General features: G+C 45.9%; 1 protein-coding gene across 1 annotated transcript in view; it reads right to left on the reverse strand.

Moving 5' to 3' along the window:
• CPLX1 (complexin 1) overlaps nt 1-17,695 on the reverse strand; it is a 226,683-nt gene that overhangs the window by 98,934 nt on the left and 110,054 nt on the right. Inside the window, exon 3 of the mRNA XM_084832175.1 lies at nt 2,624-2,799. Within this exon, the coding sequence (XP_084688301.1) occupies nt 2,624-2,799 (176 nt within the window). The remainder of the gene's footprint in view (nt 1-2,623; nt 2,800-17,695) is intronic.

A 17,695-nucleotide genomic window follows, 5' to 3' on the forward strand; every position in this document is an offset into this window, starting at 1 on the left:
CTTGGGTGAGCCAGGCCGGTCCCTCAGATACCTGTTGAGGACCACTTCCCTCCAGTTTGCTGACAGGGCAGGACCATATAGGAACTAATTACCATATTAGGAAGAAAAGGCACAATTCTAAAGATTAGGTTTTCCCCTCCCCTTGCAAGAGGTCTGGTACCTCTAACAAGCCTAACTGGTACAAGAAGGTTGGCCTGCCTGAGTAGACTTCTATGTTCAAATGTGTGCCTCAGTGTTCCCTCCCTCTAAGGAATTATGTTCAAATTTGTGTCTCTCCCCTCCAAGGAGCTCCAAGTGGCAGATACGTCATTCCCTTAACCCCCTTTTCCTCACAAAAAGTTTGTGGTTAAACTGAGATAGTGACTGGCTGTCAGGGCGGAAACTGAGCCCATAGAACCCCAGAGCAGTTCTGATTCTGAGGAGGAACAGCAATCTGTGGGAGAGGAGCTCGATCATCTCTCACAAGCACAGCAGCTGGCAGAGATTCCTCCTGCCAGCATTCCTGGGATAGATAGTGACCCTGGCAGTGAGAGAGCGCTGGAGGGGGCTTGCTGGATGCTCGGCGCAGACGCAGGGAGCGACGACAGATGGTCGCCGAAAGGAGGCATAGCGCCCGTTCAGCGCGCAAGCAATGGTTGCGTCCTGTGGACCGAAGGGAAAGAGGGAGGATCTCTCCCTAGCCCATAAGTTCAGGGTCTGCAAGTGATTCTCCTTCAAACTGGGACCAACTGCCTAACCCAGAGCATAGGCTACTCTGCTGTTCCTTGCTTAGTTGCTGGTGATTAGCATCTGAAAGAGTCATTAAGTTGTAAAAGGATTAAAGCCTTGAAAAGAATCCTTTTGTCTGTGTCTTGAGTTGGCTATTGGAGTAGACTGAAAGAGGCCGCTAGGGCGCTCCTGACACTGGCCTACGGTAACCCAGTGATCTAGCTACATGGCTCTTTAGGGATCTGAAGTGCATAATATTAATTATTTCTTGATATATAAAAAAAGCATGAATTTTTAAAGTATAAATTTGTGCAGTTCTGCGCTAGGGTTGCCACCTCTCCAGGGACTGATCTGAAGTCTCCTGGAATCAGCATTAATCTCGAAGACATTACTGAAAGCAAACCGCGAAATTTAAATAGTTTGGTATTGTGTAAAATATGTGGGGGGAGGGGAGAGAGAGCAAATATTCAGGAATAACTTCAGTCAGAGTTGGCAACCATATAATCTGCACTGGGGTCCTGAGAGGGTTGTGTCCTGTATTGTCTTTGTATTGTTGCCTCACACACAGCCCCCAATATGGAGGCTGTTTATTGTGTACTGTGCTCATACTGAAAGGCTTTCAGCATGAGCAGAATGTACAGTAGAAATGTGTCTATATGTTATGTTTGTTTTGTAGGAGAGATGTCATCTTTGGGAAATGTGGAAATTGGTATTCAGTATGGAGAATAAAAAAAAAACATTTATATAATGTTTGAGTGCTCAAAGTACTTCACTAGTATAATTTCGTTCACCATGATAAAAGTAGTTTAACGTAGGTTACCTGGGGAAATGGAGTAAAACTATATCAGGTTGGCTGCATAATTACATTCATGCCGACACTCTGAATCCTTTATGTAAGGGGACATCGCTTCTTCACCTGATGGTATGTTATAGCCTGGCACTGGGGTGCCTAACTTTATTTTACAAAAATGTAAATACTCAAGGCATAAGTATTGGATCTAGTGTGATAATGAGGCGAGATGTGACCGTACCAGGAGTCATTTGCTAGAGGAGTGGTAGATTAATGCTTTTGAAAAAATACATTGCAGGGAAAGTGCCAGTGAATGGCTTTTGTTTAGCATAAAGTGTTTATCAAAAAGTGTGCATGCACACAAGAAAACTGTACATGTGTGTTGTACGCACGCACCACTACAGCTGTTCCAGTGGTGCACCCTATGCACAAACTAAAGAAAGAAACTGGCCCCACCAACTCCAAAACTCACCAGCCAGTCTGCATTAAGAACTCTTCTGTTCTTAATGCAGACTGGCGCTCCTTGGGGCAGAGACCAGTCTTTTTTTCCTTTCTTTTTAAACATTACTAACTAACGTGCTATATGCATTAATCATGTTGTAGTGTTATAATCTTTGTTATAATCACTGGGAGAATTCAGAAAAAAAATGTGTTCAGTATTGCTACTAGCAGGTCCTGGATACATCCTGAAGTAATTCCACATAGAGCTAAGGCAAAACTTACCCCCCCCCCCCCCGAGAACATTTCTGAATTTTTCCTTTTTCTCACCCTCCCCCCTAAAAAAGAAAGCCGCTTTATGGGATTTTCTCCAAATATTCTCCATTTGTTTAGGATGCCCAAATTGCTGCTGCTGCAACTAGCATCCATAGCAAAGAAACAAAACAGAAACAAAGTAATAGAAGATGTGCTACTGCGACTGTTAATGGTGAGCCCTACCCACAAGAAACTGTTGGAGACTTTCTTTTCCCACTGGAGAAATTTGGCAAAATGGGCCCCTCACCAATTTCTCTGCCCACAAATAGGCTGGAGAATTTTGAGAGACCATTTGTGCACAGCTCAAGTTCCACCTTCACTCATGGTCTTGCCCCAAGTGGGCTCTCCGGTTCATCTGAAAGCAAACCCTACCTTGTCCCGAATCCCTTGCCTCACAGTTTCCCTTTCAGACTCCATCTTGGCATATTTAGCTTTTCTCTCTTCTTCCTGCTGCCTAAGGGCCTCCTGCCGTTCTTCTTCCTTCTTGGCAGCATCTGGATCCTTCTCTTCTTCTCCTCCCAGCATCTTCCCCATGTCTTTGGTAGCCCCTAAGGAAACAGTGCAACACAATGACAATATAAGCCCCCACAAAAGACAGTAATGAGCCCTTTCTGGAGTGGGTTGTGTGGTGGTAACGGACACCATGAAGAAACTGAGGTAAAACTGAGGTAAAAGTTTTAACTGTTATGTTTTGTTTCAATGACTGACAGGGTTAATAATACAAAATGAAAATGTATGTCTTTTACTCAAGGCTTGAGCCAGAGGAGAGATACATTCTAAATATACTGTGCTGGTTGAGTTGCAGTTACCACTGAGAGGTAGATATGGGGCCAGGTTTCTGTATTATATATGGGAAAGTAGGATTGAAATTGTTACCATCTGATTGGAGATAGGGAGAGCAATCCTTTGGTCCCTTGACAGCTTCTGGGGTGGGGTAGGGGGCATGGGATAGTTCAGATGTCTAGATCCAAGGTTGGAGTCAGCGCTCTGACCTTGGACCCAGGAGTTTGAGCTTCCCACTCCCTTCCCCTTGCAGCTGGCACGGGGAGTACTGCACCGGCTGCCTCTCCAAGGTTGCAAAAGCAACCTCAGAGGGAAGGTTCCCGTGGGCGAGGAGGGGACGGGATGGGGGAAGCCAGTATATGAGGAATTCTATGGCCTCCCCAGCCTCCTTCCCTCCCACTTCCCGACACCTCAGCTAGGCAGGCGAAAAAGCCCGTCTAGCTGAAATGCAAAGCGGGAGGAGCGCGGAGGTGGAGATCGCCTCTGCCACTCCTCCCACTCTGCATTGGATGGCTGTAAGCCTCTGAATTTGGAGGCTTATGGCCATCCCCATAGGATCGTGCCCAAACTGAACATCCTGCCTGTTGGTCTTGAATTCGAACAGCCATGGTGTGATGGAATGTTGGCCACACCAAAGCTGATTGGCTGGAGGGTTCTGACTGGGGCAAATATAAGGAGCTGTTGAGAGGGATCTGAGGGGGGCTTCCCTGAGAGAGTCTGTCAGAGAGAGAGTTCTTCTTTGTGAGCAGCTGGGGAGCCCAAGAAAGACATTGGCCAGGAAGAGGAGCATCCGCTTGACCAGGAAACCAAACTGAGAGCGTGTGAAGCAGAAGCTGAAGGAGGTCTGCAAGTGAGGAAGACACCTGGAGCAGCCTTTGGACAAAAGGGAAGCCTTAAAGGTTCCAGTCTCTTGTCAAACTTACCAAAGAGAAGGCTGGTTATCAAGTCCTCATTGCTACACCTGTGAGTTAACTGGGGTGGAACATGATAGGTGAGTTGGCTTAAGTTTGATTAGGGTTAGGAACTGGGGTTTCTAACACTTGATTAGTGGTAACAGTAACAATACAGAAGCCCTGTTTTTAAAATAACATGTAAGCCTTGTTTGTAAAGTACTCCTCTGAGGGAAATCATAATCCAACCCATGTTCTGATTGTTACATGCTGAGCGGAGGATGTACATAAGCACTGCCCATTGTACACATTCACTGAACATCAAAGAGAATGTTTCCAAAATAAAGAGCATAGACGTGTGTGTGCATGTGGTGTGTGTGTATTGCCTGCTGAACATTCACAGTCTCCAAATGATGTTGGGGCATGTCTTTTCCCCCCACAACTTGAACACATAAATAGAGTTTTCGTCCTTTGCCAAGTGACTATGCATATTTTCCACTTGGGTATTATGTACATTCACCAGTAAATGTGTGAAATTGTCATGCCACTTGGAGACTCCAGTATCTATCTGGAGACTAAGCTCATTGCCCATACAATATGCAAATCCTGTTCATGTTGTCCATTTGTGCACATTTTCTACAATGTGTGCGATGGCCGATGTTTATGCACATTCTCTATTCAACCCAACATATACACATTTGAAAGCTTCTACGCCGTATTTACTGGCTGAATGAATACTCAACCAGATTTCCTCTCATTTCAAACTGCCACATTTCATCTTATCAGAACTGAGATGTCATTATCGACTCAATTGATACCCTTCCATGCTTGAACTCTCTTAAGCCTGTCACAATGACTATGTGCAAGTTTACACATGCATTTATCACTAGATCTCTATATTTAATTACAGTATATTTGATGACTGACAGCTGGAAGTAGGAACTGGCTCCATAATTGAAAAACATTGCATTGGAGGGGATGTGAAAAGATATCAGAGTTTTATCTATGGTGTTAGGTATGTGATGGCTCATTCACATGTGCAGTTCATCATTTGATGTTGCTATTGCAAGTAGGGCTGTATGGATTGTGTAAAATCCTTTCTGTCTGTGTTTTGTGGATTGTCAGGCACTTTTTGTTCCATCATCTGCACATCAACAGAATTTGATTTTTTTGTTTCCAAATTTGTACAAATTCACATTTGCATGACTGTGATTTACGCAAACGTGCACATGCAAAAATGTGCGAATTCCCCCAAATATGCATTTCTGTTCTTTAGCTTATGGGGAAAATGCGCATTTGGGGCTATTTTTTTTTAATTTTGCATATTCTTCTACAATGACATTTGTGCCAAATTCAGGAAAGTTAGAAAACTGGTCTGCAAGTATGTGGAATCCACCTGACAGCGGGAAAACCAGTCCGCTGTGGAATCCCCAGATCAGATTCATGAAAATCCGAACTCATTTGGTTCTGTTGTGGATTTCTCTGACATCCCTAATTGCAAGTGATGCATGAATATGCACATGAGAACCAGCCTATGCCTCTTTAGTTCATCTCTGTCATCCTTCATCTTTGCTCAGTCATGAATGTACTGCACTTAATATCAGGTAGTTTCATTCACAGTAGGAGAGAAATAGACAACTGGACTGATTATACTCTGTAGAGTAACATTAGGAAAGAACAGAAAAACTGCGAAGTTGAAAATCATTTTTAATTCATTTTCCAATCAAAGGCCACATTCAGGCAATTAGCATGGCTTAATAAGCAGAGAGATGAATTAGCATTTTTCCTGCGCATGAACCCCTTTATTCCTCCCTTCTGGGTGTGAGAAATCAAACCAGGAGGCCTCCAATTAACCATAGCTTCCCATTTCATCCAAACGGGTAAACTATGGGTTCCAGCTTTCAAACAAGCCATGGTTTGATGTTGGTTTAATATCTTGACTTGTTCCAAGGCTGATAATCATAGTATCCCACAGGGTGGTCATTTATGCATCATCAAAAAAGAGGACAAAAGAGGACACATAGTTGTATACAATTTTTATATGCTCACGCACATGTAAAGATGCAAATGCAGAAAAAATTACTATAATTCCAATAGAAATATAATACATCTCATCAGAATGAGGAAGACTGTCCATTTTTGTGAACTTTTGGTTGGCCCAATAAAGATATTACACTAAAATGAATTTTGGTATTTTTCTGATGGCCAACATAGCTACCATGCTTTCCGAATATCTTAAAAGCAAGTGTGGTATAGAGGAATTGGACTGGGGAGACCTGGATTCAAATCCCTGTTCATCCATAAACCCTGCTTGGATGGCTGTGGGCAGGGTAGTTATCTTTTAGCCTCTGATAAAGTGCATACAAACAATACTGTAGTAAATTGATATTCAGAGGAGGGGCCATCTACCTCCTGGGGCAGTGTGGGAGGAACTCTGGTTGTTGCTGCAGCAGTGGCAGCTGCTGTTAAGATGGCTGATTGTAGCTAGAGGTTATGGGCCTAAATTAGTGGAGGCTGGCGGCTCCTAGAGTGGAGGCTGTAAATCTGCTCTGGATTTCAGTCAGAACTCTAAAAGAGCTATCCAAGGTCCTGCACCCATTTTGGTGATAGGGTTTAGCACTTTGGATAGCTCCTTTAGGGTTCTGATGGTTCTGACTGAACCCCACAGCGGATTCACTGCCCCACTGAAATAGGAGCAACCAACCTCCACAGGCCTAAATTGTGTTTTAATCTAAAATAAACAGTTAGAACTACCTTCCTCATGCTAGTGCTCTCCAGATGTTTTGGACTCCAACTCCCATCAGCCCAAGCCAGCACTGCCAATGGTTAAGAATGCTGGATGTTGTAGCCCAAAATGTCTGCAGGGAACCAAGTTGGGGAAGGCTGAGTTAAACTCATAGCTAGGGATGTTAGAGAATTCCGCCATGGATCCCAGGGAGGCCGAATTCCAGTGAATTCGGCCCTCCGGAATCCATAGCGGAACAGAGCAACCCGCCCCACCACCCCACGAAATCCCCGCGAAACGGAGCCTACCTGGCTGTGGCTCCAGCGGCAGCGGTGGCAGCGGCAGCGGCTCCGGCGGTGGCTCCGGCGGCAGCAGCAGTTCCATTTGCATCCCTGGCAAGCCGTGATAGGCTATGTAAGTATCTACGTAGCCTATCACAGCTCAGGGGAGGGATGCAAATGGCGTAGCCGCCATTTGCACCCCTGTCTTTTGCCGTGATAGGCTACGTAAATATTTATGTAGCCTATCACGGCAATAGGAAGGAACGCAAATGGCGGTCGCCGTAGCTGCCGCCATTTTCGTCCGTGTCTTTAGCCATGGTAGGCTATGTATATATTTACGTAGCCTATCACGGCTAAAGACACGGACACAAATGGCGGCAGCTACGGCGGCCACCATTTGCGTCCCTGTGCAGCTCTGGATGTCCAGTTGCGGGCGGCCCTGGCCGGCAGCTCCGCAGAGTCGCCGCAGAGCGGAGCCGGCTGTGGAGGATTCTGGAGGGAGGGACGGAGAGCCTCCTCCCCACCGCGGATTGCCCAGCGTGGAGCCAGGTAAGAGTTTCGTACATCCCTACTCATAGCACCATAAAGCTGGAAGTAGGGTTGCCTGGATTTTATGAAATCTGTCCATGTATGTTTCATGGATTGTGTTGTGCTGTTTGTTCTGGTGTCCATTCACAGACCGATTCAGTTTTTTTCCCCATTATGTGGAAAAACATGCAAATAATTCCGTAAGAGGGTTCACAACAATTTATTCAATTTACATTAGTACATAACATTTAGTAGGGCTGTGCACTGCTTTGGCCTGAGGCCCAAACCCCGAGTTGAAGTGGGCTGCTTTGGGTCAGTTTGTGCCCCTCCTGAGGCGAAGCAGAGGGGGCACGGACTGACCCAGAGTGGGTTGGGGGCTCTCCAAAGCACTTGGTGCACTTTGGAGCTTCAGCACCCTGGCTCAGCCCCCCCGATGCCTCCAGGTCCTTACCTGAGCCGCCTTCTCCACCTCCGCTGCTGCCACTTTCTCCTCACTGCTGCCTTCTCCTCCACCTTCGCCACTGTGCTGCCACCCTCGCTGCTGCCCTCACTGCCACCACCACTGCCATCCTCACTGCCTCTGCCACTGCCGCCCTCACTGCCAGGAAGTTCCAGGAGGTTGCCACTTCAAAAATGGCAACTCCCTGCAGTAAAGGTCGCTGCGTGCATCCAGGCCTCAGCAGTTGGCGGCGGCAAGGACGGCAGCGGAGAAGCTGGCGAGGACGAAGAAGGCAGCGAGGATGGTGATGGTGGTGGCAGCAAGGGCAGTGGCGGCGAGGAAGACAGCGGAGGCAGAGAAGGCAGTGGAGGAGGCAGCGAGGACGATGATGGAGGAGCCAGTGGCGGCAAGGTAAGGGGGGTTGCGTGGGGGTGTCGAGGGGAACCTGAAGCAGGGTTCGACATCTGAATCCCACTTCGGGTTCAGGGCTGAGTCAGGTCGGGACCCCCTCAAATCTGCCCGAGCTGTATCGGGGCCGCCTCAGAAGCCACAAAGCGGCTTCTGAGCCTGATCGGGCGGTCCCTGCACAGCCCTAACATTTAGCGTATTGTCCCCCATTCCATTCAACTTTTCCTGCATGTATTTCCCAGGATGGCATATGTGTCAGCAGAAACTTGTGTATTTACCTATCAATAAATTTGTGTAAATTTCGGGAAAGAAAAAAAAAAGATCTGAAAATCCATGGACTTCACGCAGTCTGCAGATTCTGCAGGTCAGATTCTTACAAATCCAAACTCATTTTAGTTTGTCTTGAATATCTCCAGCATCCCTAACTGGAAGTGACCTCAAAGTTCATCTAGTCCTATCCCACAGTGCCAAAGTTATGTTTCTTTCATAAGGAGCTGTGCCTGCTCTTGGTGAAACCCAGAGAACACCTCTGAATCTGTATTTCCACATAAGCCCATGCTAGCCCATAGGACTGATGGGAGGACTTGAACTCGGGTCTTCCTAGCTCACACATATAACCACTATATAATACCAGCTCTATATGGCCCATATGGAAATTGCTGCTGGAGACATAGCCTAAGTCTGGTATTTCTGAGACATTTCCGAGTCAGTAAACTACATCATCTTTATCTCCAGTGAGTGTATCTCCAGTTAGAGCTGCCCCAGCTGTAATGAGGTAAGCTGCTCAGGAAACAGAATTTGGAGATATAGTGACAGAATAAAAGATACAGTTATTGCTTCCAAGCATTGCTTTATTGGCTATCATTATGCCACAACACAACCTTAGCTTCTGGAGGCCGAGGCAAAGCTGAAATTCTGTATGACGTTTATATATCAAGGGTGTAGTCCAGGATGACCAAAATCAATGGGATCCAGCCCTCATTTGCAGTAGCTGGACAACCCAGATTTATGCCTGTATGTCTTGATGCTGTCTTCTCCAGGTCAGTACCTGAGTGGCTACTTGGGACTGGGGACATAAAAATGCAAAGCCCCTGGGACATAAAGGCCATGTGCATCTGGTCCCAGGTAGAGTGGACATGTGTCCTACTTTACAGAGTTGTTGTTGTTCAGTCGTTAAGTCGTGTCTGACTCTTCATGACCCCAAGGACCATAGCACGCCAGGCCTTCCTGTCCTCCGCTCTCTCCTGCAGCATGCTCAAGTTCATATTCATCGCATCGGTGATGCTACCTAGCCATCTCATCCTCTGCCGTCCCCTTCTCCTTTTGCCTTCAATCTTTCCCAGCATCAGGGTCTTTTCCAGGGAGTTTTCTCTTCGCATTAGGTGGCCAAAATATTGGAGCTTCAGCTTCAGTATCTGTCCTTCCAATGAGCAGTCAGGGTTGATTTCCTTTAGGATGGACTGATTTGACCTCCTTGCAGTCCAGGGGACTCGCAAGAGTCTTCTCCAGCACCACAGTTCTAATGCATCAATTCTTCGGTGCTCAGTCTTCCTTATAGTCCAGCTCTCACAGCCATATGTTACTACTGGGAAAACCATAGCTTTGATTATACAAACCTTTGTCAGCAAGGTGATGGCTCTGCTTCTTACTGTGCTGTCGAGGTTTGCCATAGCTTTCCTCCCAAGGAGCAAGCGTCTGCCGTGATCTTGGAGCCCAAGAAAATAAAATCTGTCACTGCTTCCATTTCTTCCCCTTCTATATGCCAGGAAGTGATGGGGCCAGATGCCATGATCTTAGTTTTTTTAATGTTGAGTTTCAAACCAGCTTTTGCACTCTCCACTTTCACCCTCAACAAGAGGCTCTTGAGATCCTCTTCGCTTTCTGCCATTAGGGTGGTATCGTCTGCGTATCTGAGGTTGTTGATAATTCTCCCGGCAATCTTAATTCTGACCTGTGATTCATCCAACCTGGCGTTTCTCATGATGTACTCTGCATATAACTATATAAGTTAAATAAGCAGGGTGACAATATACAGCCTTGTCGTACTCCTTTCCCAACTTTCATGTCCGGTTCTTACTGTTGCTTCTTGACCCTCATACAGGTTTCTCAGGAGACAGGTAAGGTGGTCTGGTACTCCCATCTCTTTAAGAGTTTGCCACAGTTTGTTGTGATCCACATAATCAAAGGCTTTAGCGTAGTCTATGAAGCAGAAATAGATGTTTTTCTGGAATTCTCTTGCTTTCTCCATGATCCAGCGAATGTTGGCGATTTGATCTCTAGTTCCTCTGCCTTTTCGGAACCCAGCTTGTACTTCCGGTAGTTCTCGGTTCGCATACTGCTGAAGCCTAGCTTGTAGGATTTTGAGCATCACCTTGCTGGCATGTGAAATGAGCGCAATTGTACGGTAGTTTGAACACTCTTTGGCATTGCCCTTCTTTGGAATTGGAATGTAAACTGACCTTTTCCAGCCTTGTGGCCACTGCTGAGTGTTCCAAATTTGTTGGCATATTGAGTGCAGCACTTTAACGGCATCATCTTTTAGGATTTTAAATAGCTCAGCTGGAATACTGTCATCTCCGCTAGCTTTGTTGTTAGCAATGCTTCCTAAGGCCCACTTGACTTCACTCTCAAGGATGTCTGGCTCAAGTTCAGTGACCGCACTATCATGGCTATCAGGAACATTAAGATCTTTCCTGTATAGTTCTTCTGTGTATTCTTGCCACCTCTTCTTAATCTTATCTGCTTCTGTTAGGTCCCTGCCTTCTTGTCCTTTATCATGCCCGTCTTTGCACAAAACATTCCCTTGATATCTCCGATTTTCCTGAAAAGATCTCTAGTCTTTCCCATTCTATTGTTTTCCTCCATTTCATTGCATTGTTCATTTAAGAAGGCCTTCTTGTCTCTCCTTGCCATTCTCTGGAACTCTGCATTCAGTTGGATATATCTTCCCCCTTCTCCCTTCCTGTTCGCTTCCCTTCTTTCCTCAGCTACTTGTAAAGCCTCATCAGACAGCCACTTTGCTTTCTTGCATTTCTTTTTCTTTGGGATGGATTGAGTTGCTGCCTCCTGAACAATGTTACGGACCTCTGTCCATAGTTCCTCAGGCACTCTGTCTATCAGGTCTAATCCCTTAAATCTATTCGTCACCTCACTGTATATTCATAAGGGATATGATTTAGCTCATACCTGAATGGTTTAGTGGTTTTCCCTATGTTCTTCAGTTTAAGCCGAAATTTTGCAAGAAGCAGCTCATGATCTGAGCCACAGTCAGCTCCAGGTCTTGTTTTTACTGACTGTATTGAGCTTCTCCATCTTTGGCTGCAAAGTACATAATCAATCTGATTTCAATATTGACCATCTGGTGATGTCCATGTGTAGAGTCGCCTCTTGTGCTGTTGGAAAAGAGTGTTTGCTATGATCAGCATGTTCTCTTGGCAAAACAGAGTGCGATTCCATTTCTTCTAAGGGATTTTTGCCCACAGTAGTAGATATGATGGTCACCTGAATTAAATTTGCCCATGCTTGTCCATTTTAGTTCACTGATTCCCAAGATGTCGATGTTCAATCTCGCCATCTCATGTTTGACCACCTCCAGCTTACCTTGATTCATTGAGGGCTGGGGAACCAATTTTAACCTAATTAAATTCCAGAGAAGCTCCTAGGAGGCTACATTCCAGTGGAGGCTGGGGCCAAGGCAAAAGCGATGGGCCCCCAAAATAAATATAAATAAATGTATTATAATTTATTTGAATTATTTATTAAAGTTATTTAAATTTATCTAGATTATAATAACCACTCCTAAATGTTCATCTACACATATAAATTAGCATATGCAAATGTTATGCAAATCAGCACCCTCTTTTGTCCTCTCTTTGGGTGATGCATTTCCTCTTTGTTGGTGATACTTAGATTGCACATAAAGGACATTTCCCAGAGTTCTCGTAGATGCTCTTTCCATGTCACCTAAGATGGCAAAAAGGCTCTTGTTAATCATGGTGACTGCAGCACTGTGATACAAGGCTAATTGGCAAGGGCGCCATATACTACTAGACGATGTAATGTGGTATTGTTCACTAACTACTATTCAGTTACTTGGAGTTCAACGGGAAAAATAAATCTTTTATTCCCCCCCCCCACTTCCTTTTTCTTTTTGGAGGGTGAATGATGCTATTAACAGCTAGATTTTGTCAGTTCAGCACGAAAAGCCCCAATGATTCATTGATATTCAGCAGAATCTTTGCAATTAGAACAGCTGTCTGGAGTAATAGAAGTGAATTCTATCCTTTCACTTGGGCTTGGACATTTTTTAAAAAGTCTGTTTGAGAAGCATTTTTTTTTCACACACAAGTAAAAAATCAGAAAGAAATTGTCTTATCAATGCTTGCCATGATCAGCCTATGGCCCAATTCTGACATGGCACAATAGGCAACTGAAAAACTGCTTCCACAGAGCTGGGTTCCACAAGGCCTCAGCACGGACAGCTTTAAAAGGGGGTTAGACAAATTCCTGGAGGAGAAGGCTATCTATAGCTACTAGTCCTGATGGTTCTATGTATCAGAGGCAGTATGCCTATGTACACCAGTTGCTGGGGAACATGGATGGGAGGGTGCTGTTGCACTCATATCCTGCTTATGGGCTGACAGCTGGGTGGCCACTGTGTGAACAGAATGCTGGACTAGATGGGCCCTTTGTCTGATCCAGCAGGGCTCTTCTTATGTCCTTAAAGCCTGACTGCATAGGATTGTATTGACCACTTTTCTTCCCAGGAAGTTGCAGCAGCAGGATGGGGTGGCTGATAAGACAGGGGTGCAGAACCTCAAATCTGGCCTGCCTGGCGTCCCCTGCCCCCACACCCCTTTCTCCCAACCCTTCATCACTGGGTGGTTTCCCAGCTTTGTGCAATTTCCCCACATTCTAAAAGGCTGAAATGCCTCTCCTAAAGCTAAGTCACTGGCAGTAGGATCTTTATCAAATATGATGGTATGTTTTGTAGTTTTCGCCCCACCCCTTTTGCTTTTGGCCCCACCCCTATTACCTTTGGCCCTGCCTACCACTGGAACACAGTCCCTGAGAAGTTCTCCAAAATGGAATTCGGCCCTCCAGCTGAAGGAGGTTCCCCACCCCTGGCATAAGCTCTCAGCTCAGCCAGATCAGACCAAGGGTCCGTCTAGCCTAGCATCCTGTTCTGAACAGTTGACAGCCAAATGCCCACAGGAACTTCACAGGCACGGCATGAAGGCAACTGCCCTCCCTTGTTGCTTGTTTCCAGCATCTGGCATTTGCAGGTATACTGCCTCTGAACATTGTAGGAAAGGGTTAAACGTTGTTTTTGCATTAAATAGGTCGCAAATGCTTTTGAGCACTAGCTGAGCTGAGACAGGATGTGGAAACAAGTGTCTAAGGTACTTTGTGGTCGGAAACTTAGAGTGAGGTCAGAGTGTGGGTAAGAAGTGGAAGCAAGCCATAAAAGGAGAATTATAAACATGGTCAAGGGGCTTTAGAATTAGAGTAGTGGGAGATGTAAACAGGGGCGGGACTTCCGTAGGCTTGCTTAGGCACTCGGGATAGGCTGTAAACTTTGGAGTACCCAGCCAATGGGGAAACAAGGGAGGGACTCAACGGCCGGGGAAAGGGAATAAAAACTGTGTGCTTTGATTACTCAACTAGGACACCCACCTTTGCAACTGTGCTTAATAAACATAGAGTGCTGTTTGAACGTGTGTCACGAGGTTATTTTACAGGTAATGGTTGGACAAACCAGTTTCTAACAACATGGAGGCTACATTTAGCTATCATGGATAATGGCTACAAATTGTTGATAGACCCATTGGTGTAGTGGCGACTGTTGAAGTGCAGTCACTCTTCATGACAGTCCCCATAGCAATGCCCCAAAGGGAGTTGAATAATTCAGGCAGCTGTGCTGATCCGTATCAATGAACCAATGCTAGCAGTTTTCATCTCCATCAGGAGTACCTATTGCAAAGCTCACGGGTCTGGATAGTCCATTCAAAATCAAGCCACCCCAAAAGACTTTGCATTACAACACGTAACAATATATTGTTGCTGGGAAAATTCGTTTCCAAATCCGACTGTTGCAAGGATTGCAGCTAAGCTCAGAAGGGAGCACGGGGGGAGCGGTAGATGATATTAGCTTCCCTGCTCATAAAAGAAGTGCCAGAGCCCTGGCTCCCTATATCTCTGGATTGACCTGGCTGCCATTCATTCATCTACTTTTTAAAAGCCATCTAGGCTAGTGCCTGTCCCTGCTTCTTATTTTAGTAAATTCTGTAAGTTAATTATAGATTGTACGAAGTAGTTTCTTTTTTCATCCCAGAATCTACTCCCAATCAGTTTCATTGGGTGACCTCAAGTTCTAGCATTATGAGTCTGGATGGGGAAAAAAGAAAGAAGAAAAACACCTCTACTTGCTCTCCCTCCAACATCCATCCATCCGTCCATCTGTCTTTCTATCTATGACAATAATAACAAAAGAGGATGTGTGCCTGCCTGTCAGTGCCATAGTGCCAAGACTGTGAAACCTAGATATGTGAAACTTGGCATGCATAGTAAGGGGAGCCTAGGGGTATTCACTTCAAGATGATTTTGTTTTTAAAATGCATTCATTAATTTTAATTACTTTAAATGTGTCCAGGTGGCTGAAGCTTGTAGTACCATCTTCTCTAACCAGCAGATAGTTTTGCCGTTGATACGGTTTGAAGCCGGGGTGGTGGGGAGCAGGCTGAGGGACAGAATTATACACCTGTCCACCCCACGTCTCAGGGGAATGGGGTGCCAACTTCTACAGCCATCAGGGAGCTATGGGACTATGCCTAGGGGCACCAACAGGCGTGGATTTACTCAGATGGGTGGTCACAACATGTCCAACTCTAACAGCTGCTCTGGTTTGCTTCAAGCCATGCTATATCGAACTAGGAGCTATTCCAACCTGTGCAAAACCGGGTCTGTTCACTAGTACTTCAATAACCCTTTTACTCCTCCCCTTTCTTAATCTTTTTTTCTAGCTATCAGAAGCCCAAACGTTTCAGCCATGCACCCTCCAGGCTGGCTGTGGGGCAGCTCCACATCATAAAGTTCCATAGTTGTTGAGCCCCTAAGCTAGTAGCAGGAACAGAGTCATGTAATTCCAACATTTGTGCTTTATTTGCCTTTGTCCCACCCCATATTTGGGAGAACGTTGCCCTCATCTCTATTCCCCATATTGTCTTTCAGGGCTCTGAATTTGCTATTTGCTGCTGAATTTCTTGCCACTCTGCAGTCTTTTTTTCTACCTGGACTTCTTAGTCTGGAGACTTATGCAGCCACTTCCAGCTCTTCCCTTGGGCCCAACTAGCAGCTGCCTTCACACTTCTTTGCCAGTTGCACCACTCCTTGGCAACCAGCCTGTTTCTGCCTCTTGGCCACTCTTCTCCTCCTCTCTCCTTCTCACTGTTGTCCCTCAATACTCCTTCCTCCTCTTCCTGTGCCATCCCTTCCATTAGAGGTTGGCAACTCAAGGCCCTCCAGATGTTTTAGCCTACAACTCCCATCAGCCCCAGCCAGCCAGCATAGCCAGTGGTGAGGGATGATGGGAGTTGCAGTCCAACAACACCTGGAGGACCACAAGGTGCCCACTCCTGCCTTATATTCTGCACCCACTGGCTCCAACCCTTTGTCTGGCTTCTTTCCACCTTCAACCCTTTCATGGCTGTTTTGCTTACTCTGAGCTGGGCCTACCACAGTCCTGTGTCCCCCAAATTGACCTTGACATCTGCTGAGCCTTCGGGTGCTTGCAGGCCTCTCATCTGGCTGGTTCCCTCACTTTGCTGTCCATATCTCATATATGATGGCCCTCCAACCCCTTGATAATGTTCATTGCTCCTTTTTGTAGCACTGGCAAAGAATGTTGGGATGTGCGGATCCCCTTCTGAGAATATTCACTAGTCTTATTGGCAGTCTTCCTCCCTAATGCTTCAGAAGTTGCTAGAGTGGCCTTTGTGTCCCCTTTATATGTCCCCTTTTAAAGAGGACAGTCCTCTATTTTGATTTTGTCCTCTTTGAAAGGCTGTCCAGTCCAAGTCTGGAATAAAGATAAAGAACCATTGGAAGGAAGAGCTGGGCCTTGAAGGTGCCCATCAACAGCACGTGGGCAGCAGACTGAGCAAGGCTTACTTGTCATCTGGTCCCAGTCTTCCACCCTATCATGAGACGGACTGTGTTTCTATTTAAATAGAAAGGCTGGGTTAGGATTTAGAAATATATTTGATATCAGCAGGAAAATGAGTTAGAGATAAAATAAAGCAGAAGAATCAGGATCTGTGGGATACTGGATATCCCCCTCCCTCCCCAGACACACACACATACTACAACTACATAAGGTTGTCCTTTTGTCTCCCCACCACCACATTTCAGTATTTCTCTAAAGCAGTCATTATGATTTTTATTAAAGCAAATACCCTTGACATTTTAATAATCAAGCGGTTACATGAAAGTTCCCCCCTTTTTTCCTTAAAAAAAGATGATTAAAGTTTGACAACTTTTACATGTCTGAACCTTAATTGAAGGTCAACAGAGCTTATTAAAAGAGTGAATCAGTGTGGGATGGGGACATCTAACTCTGATGCTTTCACGACAGCTGCAATGAATAATTATTTCCTCTTTCAAAAATCAGATTTATTTCAGCAGTCAGTTGCTTAGAGAAATATCTGCATCCTCTTAGCAACTGAACTTCGGAATTCAGATGTGGCCACTTATGGAGTTTGTGGAATGTCTGCGTAGTTATAAATATACACATTGCAGGGCTGGCCCTTCCATGAGTCAGAGTAAGCCACATGACTCAGCAGGAAGATTGGGAGAAGTGGTGAAATGCACTCCCATCTGCTGCCTACACGGCCACTGGCTGCCACCATGTCCCTCAGCAGCTGTAGCTGCTGCCCACCAGTCAGTTCTGGAGCACTGTGGCCACTATGCCTGCCATCTCACCTGATGGGTGCGGAACAGTGCTGCCACTTTTGCTAATGCAGCTGGCAGCGCTACTACAGCTCTCTGGAGTGTGGGCTCATGTCTTGCTGGTCACTCTGAGGAAGGGGTCCTTTGTCATAGCAAGGCATCATGGGTGATGTGGCCTGGAGAGCACCTGTGCTGCTGCCTTGCTGCAATGGTGGCAAATATTGCTTAAAGATTGTTATTCCCACGCCTGTCCATGGCCTTGTTCCCTCTCCTCACAGCCCTCCATGACATGGAGGGGTGCAACCGGTTACGCAGGCTTCTAAATCACATGGGGAGGTTTCATGAGTAGACAAGGCTCCCCACTGCAGAAGCTACTCCTCCAACGTGGGGAGGGCTGTGGGGACAGATGATGATGGGGCAGCAGAGGAGGTGGGGCTAATGGGC

This window comes from Heloderma suspectum, chromosome 2 (assembly GCF_057233095.1).
Source record: "Heloderma suspectum isolate Gila_16-S chromosome 2, 16-S_ref, whole genome shotgun sequence".
In the NCBI taxonomy this organism is placed as follows: domain Eukaryota; kingdom Metazoa; phylum Chordata; class Lepidosauria; order Squamata; family Helodermatidae; genus Heloderma; species Heloderma suspectum.